We start from the raw sequence: 17,614 nt of genomic DNA, 5'->3' as shown, positions 1-17,614 counted from the left end.
AATGAAAGAACCTGTTTCTAAAGGTCATGAGATACATTCATAAAAGTATTAGCCTAAGTTGCTAATTACAATACTTAGTCCTTACTGAAAGTTAAGGTTTTTGGAAATTAAGAATTCTGAGTAATTGTAAAGAAATTGAATGGTTTTAATGATAAAAAGTATAAGGTAGGGAGGTACTTTTGAAAGCAAAATAGAAAGGAACCTTGGGACATTCTTGGGAGCATCAGGACCTTGAGGAATTCACCCGAACTTATAAGTATTGTAGAAAGAGCCAATGGCCTTCTTAAGAAACTACACAAACAAAAAAGGGGAGTCAGGAGGAGAGACTCACCCCACAAGAACAATTGTATAAGGCCCTTTTTACTCTCAGTTTTTCGAACACTTTCTCATCTGAATTACTACAGCCAAGAGTCATTTTAGACCAGCTGAGCAATGGTCTAAGCCTCTTGTGTTGTACTGGACTGTATTAGTTGGCCCTTAGTGGCAGAGTTTGGTTGAATTGCTAACTTGGAAGTGAGGGTATGTTACAATTTTGTCATCAACAAGTCCTCTTTGGATACCAGCAAGGAATGTGAAGCCTTATCATGAGCTGGCATCAGCCTCTAGGAAGCAACCCAGTTCCAGAGATCCAGAAACTGATAGAGAAAAAGAGGAGGGCACCTAACTAGCTCCCAAGCACTCAGTAAGAGCCTGGCATCACCTCGGGCACTTCGAAGCATCTAACCAGGTGTACTGAAGAAGTCTTGCAAAATACAGGCATGCCTGTGACCCCTGAAAACCTGTTTTTCTCTATGCTTGCCCTTCAACTTCCACTGTAACTACAGCCACCTACAGAAAAATGTCCTCCCAAACCTATTGAAGATTTTAACCATTAATAGCTCAAATAAAAAAAGGGAGAGATGTAGAGGCCCTGAATAGGAACTTAGAACAGTGTTAAAGACATGTACCAACACCAACACAACACTAGAAACACTGGTTTTTCCCCTCAGCAAACACTGGAAAATTCACTGGTTTCAGGCATTTAAAGAAATCTTTGTCCAGTCAAAACATAATATATAATAAATCTAATGCTACCTCCATTCAGAAGAATAAGACAGCTTAATGAAGGTCAGTTTTTAAGTAAAATAGATGACTTAACAAATTGATCTCAACCTCCTCTCCAATGAGCCATAAAATATTGTCTTTAATAATGATATCCTTAAATGGTTCATTGGAACTCAAAAGTTATTCTCATAATGCCAATTTCAAAATGTAAGGGATATAGCCTCCCCATCCTTAAATCGCTAACATTTCTTACAAGATATTAATCACTTAAAATCCTTATTTTTATGTTTTTCATCATATTTTGAGAGAGGAGTACTTATCTTTTGAGGGGAGAAACTTAACCTCACTTGAAGCCCCAAGATCTACCTGGGAAGAACCCTGCTAAAAATGATCATGCATTGGGATATGGCTGCAACAGGGCAGTCAGTGTCTATTATTGGTCACTTTTAAACATTGTGTTATGAGATAATACTTCTTTACGCTTATTCTCAATTTGTCTTTTTAAACTTGAATAAAAGTTTCTTGAGTCTTCTATTTACTATATCCATTAATTTAATCATTACTTAGATTTTAGTTCTATCTCCTTCCAGCCTCATTTTTTCAAACTGAATTTTTAAAATCTGACCTCCAATTCTTTCACAGATATGACCACCATAGTTTTACAGATATTGTTGATCTTGCCTGGATATTTTTAACTACATAAAATGTCTTTCTTGGGATATAATGACTGAAAGAATGTAGAATGTTAGTTTGGGTATTTATAAAAGGCTACCATAACTCTTCTTGTTTGTCTCAAGTATGTTAGTGATAACCCTCCTGTCTTCTGATGCTGATTCTAGTATAACAGAACTCTTTAAATGATAGAGGCTTTTGATGTGGAAAGATTTAAATTAATCTATCCAGTAATATATACAGTCATCCCTCACCATATCGTTGTTTACTTTTCGCAGTCTCATTGTATCATGGATTTTAAAATTGTACATATCTAATTTTGTGTCACGGATTTTTCGTTATATCACAGAATTTTGCGGTATATAGGCACTTTTATATATTTATTATTTTAATTATTTTTGCGGTAAAATAAGCATTTTCTAGCCTAAAAAACTGAAAACAATATAAAAATATTAATTAAAACATATTAAAAGAATATTACTGTATATTCACTGTTGAGTACACATATAGAATTTTATATGTTGTTAAAATTACGTAGGTTTAAGAGTGTAGAAAATATTTAAGAGCATATGAAGTGTTTATAAGAGTATGGGAAAGGTTAATAACAGTGTGGAAAAGGTTTCTTTGAGTGTGGGGAGGGTTTATAAAGCCTTAAAATAAATAAAAATAATAAATATAAGGTTGCTACTTCATGGATTTTTCGCCTATCGCGGGAGGTTCTGAAACCTAACCCCCATGATAGACAAGGGACCACTGTACTGTTCACATAAATTAGAGGATATTTTATCACTTCATATTCATTTTTGAAATATTCCCTAATTTTTGAGCAGTATAGTATCTATAATATCTATATTTACATATTTATAATAGAATATATGAAAATACAAATACATATAATAGCAATATATCTAGAATTCCAGTTGAGTGACCTTTCGAGATTTTTGTTTTTCCTTAGAGACAATTTCTACTGATTGCTTTTTCTTCTCTGTGCAGGCAATACTTGTTTCTTTTCATGTTTCATGATTTTTCATGAATATAGACATTTTCAGTAATATATTGAGGCAGTTTTGAAAATTAGATTCTCCCCCTTCCCCTGAGTTGGATTTTGCTATTTGTTGTTGTTTAATATCATTTCTGAACTAATTCTGTAAAGTTTATTCTTTGTCATGTGTGATCACTTGAAGTCTCTGCTTTGTTAGCTAGTGGTCAAGAAGTCTTTTGTTTCACTTAAATATTGACCAATTCAGGAACACACACAAATGGGCATTTCCATCTCTGTTTGATACAAACTGAAGGAAATGAAGAAATTATATCATAAAAGCAAATGTATCTAAGAGCCACTCATTCTGTAATTCTACTCTTCTAATAATTAAAAAGCAGCAAGGCTCTTGGCTACGACATGACTAAGCCTAATAGATTATTAGGCACTTGTCTCCTTGACAATACTTAACCAGTGACCTCTGATTTATAGTAATCTTGGTAACATTGTAAAATTCAGCTTGTACTCCCTAGACCTCAAAATCCATTGTAAGCTAAATTAAAGTACGGACAGGTGTACTGATATAATCCTGCTTTTATGATGTGAGCTATATTAAGACCACCAAAGGGCAATAATAATATTTTAAATTATTATTATTAAAAATCACAATAAAATTAATGATGCCTATACTCTGAGGGGGAAGGCAGCATAATAGAAGCAGACCGTAATGTCTAGTATCTTGTGGCTGCTTTTTTGCTCTTCTCTATACTTTACACACACACAACTCAATTCTTTTGCAATTAATTAAAAAGTATTCTTTGAAACACATGAAAATGTTTCTTTACATATTATCTTGTCTGCTTTACATATATTCACTTATTTATGTCTCTACCTGTTTCAAAAAGGTGCTGAAATGGTTTAAAATAAAAGTACTTGACTGTGGTTTCTAATAAAATTTAATGGAAACAGTGTCAGTTCTGGAGTCACTTAGTTCTAAGAAAACTTCCCTCCAACACTTATTATTAGTTGTGTGAAAATTGTTAACTTAGTTTCACCTTTGAAATGCAGTTAATAATATTATCCTTGTGAGGTAGTTGCAAGGTATAAAAGTAATACATGTAAGTAGTCTAGCATTGTCAAAAGCGTAAGATTTAGAAGTCAAAAAGACCTAAATTCTAATCTGGTCTCTGGCATTTCCAGGTCACTGGGGCAAGTTATTTAACATCTCTGACACTCAGGAATTTTTTTTTTTTTTTTTTTTTTTTTTTTCATTTTTCTGAAGCTGGAAACAGGGTGAGACAGTCAGACAGACTCCCGCATGGGCCCGACCGGGATCCACCCGGCACGCCCACCAGGGGTGATGCTCTGCCCACCAGGGGGCGATGCTCTGCCCATCCTGGGCATCGCCATGTTGCGACCAGAGCCACTCTAGCGCCTGGGGCAGAGGCCACAGAGCCATCCCCAGCGCCCGGGCCATCTTTGCTCCAATGGAGCCTTGGCTGCGGGAGGGGAAGAGAGAGACAGAGAGGGAAAGCGCGGCGGAGGGGTGGAGAAGCAAATGGGCGCTTCTCCTGTGTGCCCTGGCCGGGAATCGAACCCGGGTCCTCCGCACGCTAGGCCGACGCTCTACCGCTGAGCCAACCGGCCAGGGCGACACTCAGGAATTTTACCATCTTAAAAATAGGAATAATTTCTAAGGTTTTAATGAGAATTAAGTGAAATTATGCATGAAAAGTGCTTAGCACACAGTTCCTAGAACATAATAATCAACCATTTTATTTTGGTAGCTATTATCCAGGAAGAACAAAATGTATAAATATAAAAGAGAAGCGTTAATTAGTAAATGAAAGAGAAAAATGTAATGAGATACATAATTCTAAAACAAACAAAAGGCACCAGTTCTCCAATAAATATCAGGTAGGGTGATTCTTCCAACTTTGTTCTTCATTCTCAAGATTTTTGTAGCTATTCGGGGTCTTTTGTGGTTCTAGATAAACTTTTAAAATATTTATTTTACTTCTGTGAAATATGCAATTGGTATCTTGATAGGAATTGAGTTGAATCTATAGAATGCTTTGGGTACTATGTACATGTTAATAATGTTACTTCCTCCTATCCCTTAACATGGTACATGCTTCCAGTTATTTGTATCTTCTTCAATTTCTATCTTCAGTGTCTTATAATTTTCCAAGTACAGGTCTTTTACATTCTTAGTTTAATTTATTACTAGGATTTATTTGTTTGTTTGTTTTGAGGCAATTGTGAATGGGATTGTTTTCTTAGTTTCCTTTTCTGATAGTTCATTATTGGTAAATAAAAATGCAACTGATTTCTGGATATTTATTTTGTATCCTGCTATTTTACTGAATTCATTTATCAGGTCTAAGGGTTTTATGGTGGAATCATTATGGTTCTCTACATACAGTATGAAGTCATCAGCAAATAGTAAGTTTTACTTCTTCCTTTTCAATTTGGATGCCTTTTATTTCTTCCTCTTGTTTCATTGCTATGACTAGGACTTCCAGTACTATGTTGAATAAGAGCGTTAAAAGCATACATCCCTGTCTTGTTACCAATCTTAAAGGAAATGCTTGTAGGTTTTGCCCATTGAATAGGATGTTGGCTGTGGTATGTCATATATGACCTTTACTACATTGAGGAATATTCCTTCTATTTCCACTTTGCTGAGAGTTTTTATCATAAATTGATGCTAGATTTTATCAAATACTTTTTCTGCATCTATTGATATGATCAAGTGGTTTTTATCCTTCATTTTATTTATATGGTATATCATATTTATTGATTTGCAGATACAGTACCAATGCTGCATCCCAGAAATAAATCACACTTGATCATGCTGTATGATCTTTTTAATGTATTGCTGGATCTAGTTTGCTAATATTTTGTTGAGGATTTTAGCATCTATGTTTATCAGGAATATTGGCCTATAATTTTGTTTATTTGTAGTGTTTTTGTCTGGTTTTGGAATTAGGATAATGCTGGTAAAATGAGTTTGTAAGTCTGCCTTCCTCTTGAATTTTTTGGAATAGTTTTAGGATAGGTGTTGGTTCTTCTTTGACTGCCATAGGAATACGCTATGAAAACATGCAGAGTTAGGTTAACAACTAGAGACAGAGAGGTGCACTAGGGCAAAAGTCCTGAGCAGACGAGAGTCCAGGGGCCTCTCTGGCCCGTACTGGAAACAGTGTGAGCTGTAAACAGCAATACAGCAGGATAAGATTTAGCAACAGAAAATGTTTTTAAGATAATATTTAGCACCAGGAAAAAAAAAAAAAGAACACTCCCCATTCAGGCAGATGACAAAATCCTGGTACCAGGACAGAACACAGGAATAAAGTTTTCCTTCTAACACTATTTGTTCTTAATGTGATGGCAAATTGCTGCCACTTGAATCAGACAAAATTTTAGTCCTAACAAAGTATACAATTCCCTCATGCATTTTTCCAGCCAAAAAAAAACTATCTCAATTAATTCAACTTTTGTAAGATTATGAATAGAAAAAAAAGTAGGACTTCAATATCTGTGAATCTTTCAGTGCATTCTTTTAGCCCAGTCACTTCCAAAGGAGCTGCAAGAGCTTCAAATGCTCATATGCTGCTGAACTACACTTTCGAATCCACAGTGGCAACAAATGAAATTCTGAGCCAGGTATCTTAGGGAAGAATATTGTCTTGGGCTCATACAAAAATTGTGATAGAATTCAAGAGCTTCTGTTGTAAATCTAATTTAATTCAGAGCCACTCTCAAAGTTCTGTGTGCATGCTTCTAAAAGTGTATCACAACCACATGGAGTGGTCTTTTTAGATAAGTATCATCTGAAAGCAGTCAAGGCTAAAAGTAAATTTTTTACGCAATAACAGTCAAACATTTTTAAACGTGACCTACAGCCTGACCAGGCGGTGGTGCAGTGGATAGAGCGTCAGACTGGAATGCGGAAGACCCAGGTTTGAGACCCCGAGGTCGCCAGCTTGAGCACGGGCTCATCTAGTTTGAGCAAGGTTCACCAGCTTGGACCCAAGGTTGCTGGCTCGAGCAAGGGGTCACTTGGTCTGCTGAAGGCCCGCGGTCAAGGCACATATGAGAAAGCAATCAATGAACAACTAAGGTGTCGCAACAAAAAACTGATGACTGATGCTTCTCATCTCTTTCCGTTCCTGTCTGTCTGTCCCTATCTATCCCTCTCTCTGACTCTCTCTCTGTCTCTGTAAAAAAAAAAAAAAAAAAAAAAAAAGGCCAAATAACATGAGGTGCCTTTATAACCACCATTTATATATGCACATGTAATAGGTTGCTGGGTAACCCTATAGGTTTCAAATAATTGTAACTCTATGTGTAATTCTATGCATAGTGCGGTAAATCAGAAAAGGGAGGTTTATTAGGTCCAGAAGGTAAGCATAAATATTGCGCAGTGAAAAGGAAATGAACATTAAGTGCACAGAGAGGCAGGAGGTGTGGGACCTACTGGGCTGACAAAGGAAGCAGAGAATGGAAGATAAACATTGCCTGAGCCAGGAAAACAAGCAGAACCTAAAGCAGGAGGCTAAATAGAACCAGAGCCAGAAGGGAAAGCAGACACAGCACAGAAGAGGAAACAAGGCCAACAGAAAATAACGTGCTTTGCCAGAAAGGAAAAAAGGTTGATGGCATTTGGCTGCCTCCTGCATGAGAGCAGAAAGGCATGGAACAGTGCTATTATGTGAGTTCTCTCAGGCTATCAAAGAACTAGAACTTTATATGCAACTACAACTGACTGTAGTTAAAAAAATTTTTTTTTTGCTTTTATGCTCCGTTAATTAGCATTTCTGTCCTACCAATTATTTTGACCTATTTTTATTAAAAATGATCTACTGAATAAATAAACATATGTTCTTTATCTGTTTGATAATACTCCACTGCCAGAATTTAGAATCAAATTTAATTTCTGCCACATTGTTTTATAATTCTTTAGATTGACATGGTTCCCTAATTAATACATCATGCCTACAAACATACTATGGAAATACGTTGTTTTAGTTAAAAAAATACATTAAGATTCATATTACAAGAAACCAACTTTTTATTTATCATTTTTCTTATCTTTTATAAATAAACATTATTTCTGAAAGCTCAATAAATTATAGTTACTACAAAGTAATATCATTTAGCAATGTTTATTTAACCTACATCTTTGAAAAATGAATAGTTTTTTCCTTTTTTCCTTTTTTTCTCTTATAGAAAAGAATAAGAATCAGTAATCATGTAACAAATGAAAGAGAAGTTCAAATCGAGGACAGATTTAAACTTATCAGAATTAGTCAGACATTTACATTTATGAGAACTAATCTACCACCTAATAATTCACCAAAACCTATTCAATCCACTTCATCATTGGATAAATATACCATGAAATCAAAATCTTCAAAAGCCTCTGGGATATTAGCTATCCTATAGTTGGTGAACACCTAAATTCACTGGCAAAGTACTAGTCACAGGTAAATTTCAGTAGCAAACAAGTTAACAGAATAAAAAGAAATAAGAACTTATATAATTAAATATTTAATAAAATTTATATAACACTTATAATATACTCTACAATTTTTATTTTATTTTATTTTTTGTATTTTTCTGAAGTTAGAAGCGGGGAAGCAATCAGACTCCCGCACGCATCCGACCAGGATCAACCCGGCACGCCCACCAGGGGGCAATGGCTCTGCCCATCTGGGGCATTGCTCCATTGCAACTGAGCCATTCTAGTGCCTGAGGCAAAGGCCATGAAGTCATCTCAGTGCCCGGGCCAACTCTGCTCCAATGGAGCCTTGGTTGTGGGAGGGAATGAGAGAGATAGAGAGGAAAGAGACGGAGAAGGGTGGAGAAGCAGATGGGTGCTTCTCCTGTTTTCCCTGGCCGGGAATTGAACCCAGGACTTCCATGCACCGGGCCGACGCTCTACCACTGAACCAACCTGCCAGAGCCTCTACAACTTTTAAATTTAGAAATTTTCCCTAGTTAATTGAGTCAATAAAGATATTATATTTAAAACACTGAATAAAATGTGTATATAAGGAAACTACCTCAACATAATAAAAGTCATATATGATAAACCATCAGCCAATATCATATTAAATGGTGAAAACTAAAGACTTTGCCTCTAAAATCAGGAAAAAACAAGGCTGCCCAATCTCTCCACTCTTATTCAACATAACACTGGAAGTCTTAGCCAGAGCAATTAGGCAAGAGAAAGAAACCAAAGACATCCATATCAAGAAAGAAGAAATAAAGGTATCACTTTGTGCAGATAACATGATACAATATATAGAAAACCTCACAGACTCCACCAAAAAACCATTAGAAACAATAAACCAATACAGTAAGGTTGCAGGATACAAATCAATATACAAAAGTCTACATCTTTCCTATACACCAACAATGACCCTTCAGAAAATCAACTCAAAAAAAAATCCTTCTACAATTGCAACACAAAATAAATAAAATACCTAGAAATAAACTTAACAAAGGATGTGAAGGACCTATACACTGAAAACTACAAAGTGTATTGAAAGAAATTGAAAAAGACACAATGAAAAAAAAATATTTCATGTTCATGGATAGCAAGAATCAACAAAGTTAAAATGGCCATATTACACAAAGCAATCTACAAGTTTAATTAAATCCCCATTAAAATCCCAATTTTTTTTTAAGTGAGAGGAGGGGAGGCAGAGAGACAGACTCCTGTATGTGCCCTAACTGGGATCCAACTGGCCAGCCACCTACAGAGCAATGCTCTGCCCATCTGAGGCCATTCCTCTGTTGCTCAGCAACCAAGCTATTTTTAGCTCCTGAGACAGAGGCCACGGAGCCATCTTCAGTGAGAGGGGCTGATTCACTCAAGCTCATTGAGCCATGGTAGTGGGAGGGGAAGAGAGAGAGAAGGGGGAGGTGGAAAGGTGGGAAAGCAGATGGTCACTTCTGTGTGCCCTGACCAGGAATCAAACCCATGACCATACATATGACAGGCCAATGGTCTACCACTGAGCCAACTGGCCAAGGTGCCCAATGTCATTTTTTTAATGAAATAGAACAAAAAATCACCAGGTTTTTGTGGAACCATATTAAAAAACCCGAATAGTCAAAGCAATCCTGAGGAACAAGAATGAAGCCAGAGGTATCGCACTACCTGACTTCAAATTATACTAGAGTTATGACAATCAAAACCGCATGGTATTGGTAGAAAAACAGACATACAGATCAACGGAACAAAATAGTGAGCCCAGAAATAAAGCCACATATATATGAATAAATAATCTTTGACAAAGGAGCCAAAACTACACAATGGGAAAAAAGAAAACTTTTTCAATAAATGGTGCTGCAGAAACTGGAAAACCACATGCAAGAGGATAAAACTTGACTACAGTTTGTCCCACTGCACAAAAATTAATTCAAAATGGATCAAATACCTAAATATATAATCTGAAACAATAGATTACATAGAAGAAAACATAGGTAAAATTTTATGAACCTTGGCCGTAGAGAACAATTTATGAATATTACCCAAAAGGCAAGGGAAGTAAAGCCAAAAATAAATAAATGGGACTATATCAAACTAAAAGGCTTCTTGCACAGCAAAAGAAACTGACAACGAAACAAAAAGACAGCCAACCAAATGGAAGATGACATTTGCAAACAGTAGCTCCGATGACGGATTATTATCCAAAATATATAAAGAACTCACAAAGATCAGCAACAAGCAAGCAAACAACCCAATTTAAAAATGGGGAGAGGACCTCAACAGACACTTCTCCCAAGAGGACATACAAATAGCTAACAGATATATGAAAAGATGTTCATCTTCACTGGCTATTAAAAGAAATACAAATCAAAACTACACTGAGATACCACCTCACACCTGTTAGATTGACTGTTATCAACAAGACAGGACATAACAAGTGTTGGAGAGTTTGTGGAGAAAAAGGAACCATCATTCACTGCTGGTGGGAATGTAAACCAGTACAGCCATTATGGAAGAAAGTATAGTGGTTCCTCAAAAAATTAAGAATAGAATTACCATATGACCTGACAATCCCTCTACTGGATATCTACCTGAAAAACTTGAAAACATTGGTACACAAAGACACATGTATCCCCACTTCATCATAGCATTATTCACAGTAGCCAAGACATTGAAACACCAAAGTGCCCCTTAATAAAAGATTGGATAAAGAAGATGTGGTACATCGCTTCTCGGCCTTCTGGCCAAGATCAAGTGTAGTAAGAAGATGTGGTACATATATACAATGGAATGCTACTCAGCCATAAAAAATGATGACATTGGCCCTGGCCGGTTGGCTCAATGGTAGAGCGTCGGCCTGACGTGCGGAAGTCCCAGGTTCGATTCCCGGCCAGGGCACACAGGAGAGGTACCCATCTGCTTCTCCACCCCTCCCCCTCTCCTTCCTCTCTGTCTCTCTCTTCCCCTCCTGCAGCTGAGGCTCCGTTGTAGCAAAGGATGGCCCAGGCGCTGGGGATGGCTCCGTGGCCTCTGCTCCAGGCGCTAGAGTGACTCTGGTCACGGCAGAGCGACGCCCCGGATGGGCAGAGCATCGCCCCCTGGTGGGCGTGCCGGGTGGATCCCGGTCGGGCGCATGCGGGAGTCTGTCTGACTGCCTCCCCGTTTCCAGCTTCAGAAAAATACAAAAAAAAAAAAAGAGTACCCTGAATTATTAATGTCATCCCATTAACATTAATAAAATTAATAAAAATTAAGGCCCTGGCCGGTTGGCTCAGAGGTGGAGCATCGGCCTAGCGTGCGGAGGACCCGGGTTCAATTCCCGGCCAGGGCACAAAGGAGAAGCACCCATTTGCTTCTCCACCCCTCCGCTGCACCTTCCTCTCTGTCTCTCTCTTCCCCTCCCGCAGCCAAGGCTCCATTGGAGCAAAGATGGCCAGGGCACTGGGGAGGGCTCTGTGGCCTCTGCCTCAGGCGCTAGAGTAGCTCTGGTCGCAACATGGCGACGCCCAGGATGGGCAGAGCATCGCCCCCTGGTGGGCAGAGCGTCGCCCCATGGTGGGCGTGCCGGGTGGATCCCGGTCGGGAGCATGCAGGAGTCTGTCTGACTGTCTCTCCCTGTTTCCAGCTTCAGAGAAATGCAAAAAAAAAAAAAAAGAGAGAGAGAGAAAAAATAAAAAATAAAAATAAAAATAAAAATAAAGAAAAATTAAAAAAAAGAAAAGAAAAAAAAAGAAATGATGACATATTGCCAGTTATGACAACATGGATGAATCTTGAGAACATTATACTAAGTGAAATAAGTAAATCAGAAAAACCTAAGAACTATATGATTTCACACATAGGTGGGATATAAAACTGAGACTCACGGTCACAGATAAAAGTGAAGTAGTTACCAGAGAAAGTAGGGTGAGAGAAGGGGAGTACAGGGACAAATATATAGTGACAGAAAATGATTTGATTCTGGGTGATGGGCATACAATATAATCAACAGTCCAAATACTATAGAGATGTTCACCTGAAACCTATGTACTCTTATTGATCAATGAACCTCCACTAAATTTAATTTCTCAATTAAAAAAAATCCTTGCAGTTAAAAAAAAATTATACTTTTTCTATTTATAATTTTGTGTGTGTGTGACAGAGACAGAGAGACGGACAAATAGGAACAGACAGACAGGAAAGGAGAGAGATGAGAAACATCAATTCTTCATTGCAGCTCCTTAGTCTCCTTAGTTGTTCATTGATTGCTTTCTCCTATGTGCCTTGACAGGGGGCGGGGGTAGGGGGCTACAGCAGAGTGAGTGACACTTTACTCAAGCCAGCAACCTCTGGGCTCAAGCCAGTGACCATGGGGTCATATCTATGATCCCACGCTCAAGCCAACGACCTTGGGCTTCAAGCCAGGGACCATAGGGTCATGTCAATAATCCCACGCTTAAGTCAGTGACCCTGAGGTTTAGAACCTGGGTCCTGAGAGGAGGCGGTGGCGGCGGAGGAGGCAGTGGCGGCAGAAGAGACGGTGGTGGCGGCGGCTGGTCACGGGCGTGCTGGCAACGCACTGCTTGAGCCGAGATGTCGCCCCACTGGGTGAAGTGACCCTCCTGCGGCAGCGCTGGTGTGGTTTGGAGAAGACCTGCCTCTAAGTCCACGGAGCCCTCTGACCCCCAGACACGGGCCAGGTTTGGCTGATGTTTGTCAATATGACGAGTGGCTAGCTGTCAGGCACAAAGCCACCCTGCGCCCGTGCAAGAAGATCTGTCAATCTGGTTGTCTGGTTTATTAGGTATTGACGTTAAGGCAGAAAGATTATTGGAAGAACTTGATAATGGAGTACTATTATGCCAACTGATTAATGTTCTTCAAAACATGTTGAAAACGGGCAGCTCTGAAGAACCAGGGAATTTTCCAATGGGAAAAGTTCTCTGTAAGAAAGATGCTGCCTCAGGTTCTTTCTTTGCTAGAGACAAGACTGCGAACTTCCTTCGCTGGTGCCGGCTTCTTGGGGTTGATGAGACTTACCTCTCTGAATCTGAAGGTTTAGTTTTGCACAAAGATTCGAGACAGGTATATCTTTGTCTTCTTGAAATTGGTCGAATTGTGTCAAGATATGGGGTGGAGCCACCAGTATCAGTAAAACTTGAGAAGGAAATCAAGCCAGAAGAGACCTTACTTAATACTTCTGGACTTGAAGAGTCAATCAGCATCCCAAAATCATGCTGTCACCATGAAGAGCTGCATGAAGCTGTTAAACATATTGCTGAAGACCTTCCTTGTAGTTGTTCTCATCGGTTTTCTATTGAATACTTATCTAAAGGACGGTACCGACTAAAATACTCTTTATAAGAATGCTTCATGGAAAACATGTCATGGTCCGTGTTGGTGAAGGCTGGGATATTCTTCAAGGATTTTTGCTTAAATATGACCCTGTCAAATATTGCAGTTTGTTACACTAGAACAAAAAATTCTAGCATTTCAAAAAGGAGTTTCTAACGAAAGTGTACCCAATGGGCCTACCAGAACCTCTCCGCCTCCAGAAATGAATCCCTTGTCAGCAGTCAGTATGTTTCAGAAAGAAAAATCCAAACCTGGCCCTGGGCCGGTTGGCTCAGTGGTAGAGCGTCGGCCTGGCGTGCAGGGGTCCTGGGTTCGATTCCCAGCCAGGGCACACAGGGGAAGCGTCCATCTGCTTCTCCACCCCTCCCCCTCTCCTTCCTCTCTGTCTCTCTCTTTCCCTCCAGCAGCCGAGGCTCCATTGGAGCAAAGATGGCCCGGGTGCTGGGGATGGCTCCTTGGCCTCTGCCCCAGGCGCTAGAGTGGCTCTGGTCGCGACAGAGCGACACCCCGGAGGGGCAGAGCATCGCCCCCTGGTGGGCAGAGTGTCGCCCCCTGGTGGGCGTGCCGGGTGGATCCCGGTCGGGAGCATGCGGGAGTCTGTCTGACTGTCTCTCCCCGTTTCTAGCTTCAGAAAAATACAAAAAAAAAAAAAAATCCAAACCTGACACCAGTTGGTATTCCAAGGGGCCCAGAAAAGCAGACCCATGAACCAGGTGAGTTGCTGCCAGCATCTTTCCTGAAACGAGGTCACCTGAGCTCCAGGTCAGTCCGTCCCAAAGCGCCACATTCTCCCGCGGCACTTTCCCATCTCAAACTCAAGTCTTCGAAGGATGTAACAAAGAAACCACAGGCTCCGCCACACAGTACATCATCCTCAGTTGCTTCTGTGAAGTTAGCAGGTAAAAGCACTCCTTCCCCAGCCTTATCAACAGCTGCATCTTGTATGTCTGCGTCATTGAGAAAATGTATCTCATCACCCAATACTCCAAAGGCCAAGCTCATTCCAGCCCAGAAATCAAGAGATGTACCTGAGTCTACACTTTTGCCAAATAAGTGTTCTGGAAAAACTGAACCAAAGCATATGAAACACAATCATGTATCTTCCAGGGATAATGCGTTGTATCACTCAGCTGCACATTTAAAGTCATCATCAAAGTGTCCAAAGCTACCTCCTCCTTCTGTCCAGTCCTCTGCAAAAGTGACAAAATCTAGTTCCAAAACTATAAACACAGGGCTGGGAACACTGTCTCAGCCTGGTGGAGCCCCGCAAGCAGGGAAAGTGCCCGCACAAAAACTGAAGTCAACCTGGAACTTCCTTCCACCAGCCCTTTTCTGTATCCTCAGTTGCTCCCGCAAAAGCACAGGAATCAAGAGAGAAGAATATAGTTTCAGTTGCCAAAAAGCAGCCTCAGAAAATGAATACATCCCAGAGGACAGGACCCTGCTCATCAAAGTCCCCTGCTCGGACCCCACTGTCCATCATGAGTCTTCCCCAGTCGTCTGCCAAAGGACATGCTATGTCAAAGTCAGCACACACTGCCACTAAGAGCCAGTGCTCAGCCAGTGGACCTCCAAAAGGTGGCAAAGCCCTGGCTCCTACCAGGAAACCACGTTCATCTGCTAAGGAGGCAGTTAGTGCAGATAGAAATCCTCCTGCGAAGGGAAAGGAAGACGATGACCATTATTTTGTTATGACTGGAAGTAAGAAACCTAGAAAATAAATACAAGTGTGTCATTTTAAGAAAACAGAAAGGAAAGGGAGTGAATGTGCTAGCTTCACATCTTAAAAGGTTTTATTTGTGTTTGTCCAAATAGGTTCAGACACTAAGTACAATAGTATGGGGGTTGGAGGTGGGATGGAGGTGGGGTGGTGAGGAGAGGGCTCATTAGAATTTTTTATCTGAATTCACCAGAAGGTACCCTTTTAGGGCAGGCATTTGTAAAATCACCACAAGGTTCTTGTGAATAATAGACATTTATCTGATTTTCAGTCCAAATAATCTTTATTAATGTCTTCCCTTTTAGGGTTATGTAAAGTCAAATAACACTACTAGAGCTGTACCTATAGTTGCTGTTTCTGAATATGTATTAAGTGTAGGTTTATATTTATAGAGAGAGGTTACATACCTCCTTAGCAACAGTGGTGCTCTTAATATTAGTTACTGCATTTTAGTAAAACAACAGTTTGGCACTTGTCTTACGAAAGGCACCTAATTTAAATTTTTGATCAGGATTGTCTGATCAAACAATACTGAGTACCAGTGGCTGCTGCTGATTAGCTTGGCATTATTCTGGGTTTGCTGAAATTCTTACAACTTTTTAAAAAAATATTTCCAAATCAGAGGGAATTGATTTTTTAACTGGCATATTAACATTGGTAACCAATATTTTTGGTTAAAAAAACAAATTAAGTTACTGAATTACCAGATGCCAACTGAAATTTGGTAAATATCAAAGGATTTTCATATTATTTATAAGAATTTACACCTTATACTTTAGATGGATGTTGTATAGTGTAAAAGGAGGAACTGATTTAGTAGCTTTTAGTATATTAAAAATATTATTGATAACGTAATTTTTTACAAGTGAAGATAGGAATTTTTGCATTAATGTTTAACATCAGAATTATATTTTAACAATCTTAAAATGAAGGTGACAAAGGGTCTTAGAATGGTGCTATCTAAAAATTCTATTATGTGAGTATTTTTCTTTAGATGGCACATTACCACCAGTTTTAAGTAAATTCGCCCAGCTACATTTAATTTTCTTTTATAAAATCATGCTGCCTTCCATTCTGCAATGGCAGGTAGCAATATACATGCATCATTTTGTGCTCTTGAGTCAGATCAGGTAGGACTGCATAGATTACACCAGTCTAAGATGATGTTTATAAATTACTTTTCTAAAGAGATTGTGAATATTTAACAAGTTATTAGTGTACTTTCAGAAGTTTTAGGAGTATCCTTAATAACTTTACATAATTATCAGTTATCACTGGTTATTAAATCCAATATTGAGGTTTGTGTTCCTCTATATTTTAAACTGCAGTGTGTTTTCTAAAGAAAAATAATGGTTTACCCAAATGTGAGATCACAGAATATGCATCTTAAGCTGACTACTAATGTTCTAAAGGGATAAAGTAAGAAAACTTTGTATTAAACTAAGTGAGCTTTTGACTGAAGCATATAGTTAAAATCAAAGATATGTGCAAGCTAATTTTTGGAATAGTTGGTGCTTTTCTTCTTAAAAGGGATAGTCACCAAATATTTGGTTTAGTTCTATTGATCTGGGCACTGAGAGATAATATGAACATCTTTGGAAAGTGGAGACAATGTTCAAGAAATGATAGAAGCTTTAGCTTTACATTTTTAGTGATCAGAAATGTTTAGTACATCTTTCAAAGAGGAAGAATTTACCTTCAAGAAGGAGTTTATAGCCTGACCTGTGGTGGCGTAGTGGATAAAGCGTCGACCTGGAAATGCTGAGGTCGCCGGTTTGAAACACTGGACTTGCCTGGTCAAGGGACATATAGGAGTTGATGCTTCCAGCTCCTCCCCCCCTTCTCTCTTTCTGTCTCTCCTCTCTCTCTTTCTCTCTCTCTCTCTCTCCCTCTCCTCTCTAAAATGAATAAATAAAAATTTTAAAAAAAACCACCTGGAATTTTTTTTAAAAAGGAGTTTATTTCCTTGTAAAAAGAAATAGTACTTCTGGATCAGTAACTTCTGGAGCTTAAAAAAGGATTAAATTATGTTACAGACAACCTAAGAATCCAAGTAGCTTTTACAATATGTAAACTTTTGTGTTGAGAGTTATCAGAAATAAATGTATGTTTGTTTGTTGTTGAGTTTTATGAGTTCTTTGTAAATTTTGGATATTAGGCCCTTATCTGAGCTATTGTTTGAAAATATCAGTTCCCATTTAGTTGGCTGTCTGTTTATTTTGATATCAGTTTCTCTTGCTGAGCAAAAACTTCTTAGTCTGATGTAGTCCCATTCATTTATCTTTGCCTTCACTTCTCTTGCCATTGGAGTCAAGTTCATAAAATGTTCTTTAAAACCCAGGTCCATGAGTTTAGTACC

The 17,614-nt window shown here is 38.8% G+C and overlaps 2 protein-coding genes across 36 annotated transcripts in view; one reads left to right on the top strand and one right to left on the bottom strand.

The window, feature by feature from the left end:
- Nucleotides 1-17,614, bottom strand: part of RIMS2 (regulating synaptic membrane exocytosis 2) — a 644,704-nt gene that overhangs the window by 581,635 nt on the left and 45,455 nt on the right. The gene's annotated exons all lie outside the window — the stretch shown is intronic.
- On the top strand, nucleotides 13,068-15,256 carry LOC136401303 (GAS2-like protein 3). The gene is given in 5 exon segments (XM_066379342.1): nucleotides 13,068-13,524; nucleotides 13,527-13,619; nucleotides 13,622-13,790; nucleotides 14,199-14,850; nucleotides 14,852-15,256. Coding segments are annotated over 5 exon segments (1,776 nt in total).

The sequence above is a fragment of the Saccopteryx leptura genome, chromosome 3 (genome assembly GCF_036850995.1).
Source record: "Saccopteryx leptura isolate mSacLep1 chromosome 3, mSacLep1_pri_phased_curated, whole genome shotgun sequence".
In the NCBI taxonomy this organism is placed as follows: Eukaryota; Metazoa; Chordata; class Mammalia; order Chiroptera; family Emballonuridae; genus Saccopteryx; species Saccopteryx leptura.
Note: the sequence above shows the minus strand (reverse complement) of the source record. Positions and strands in the feature narration are given on the sequence as shown.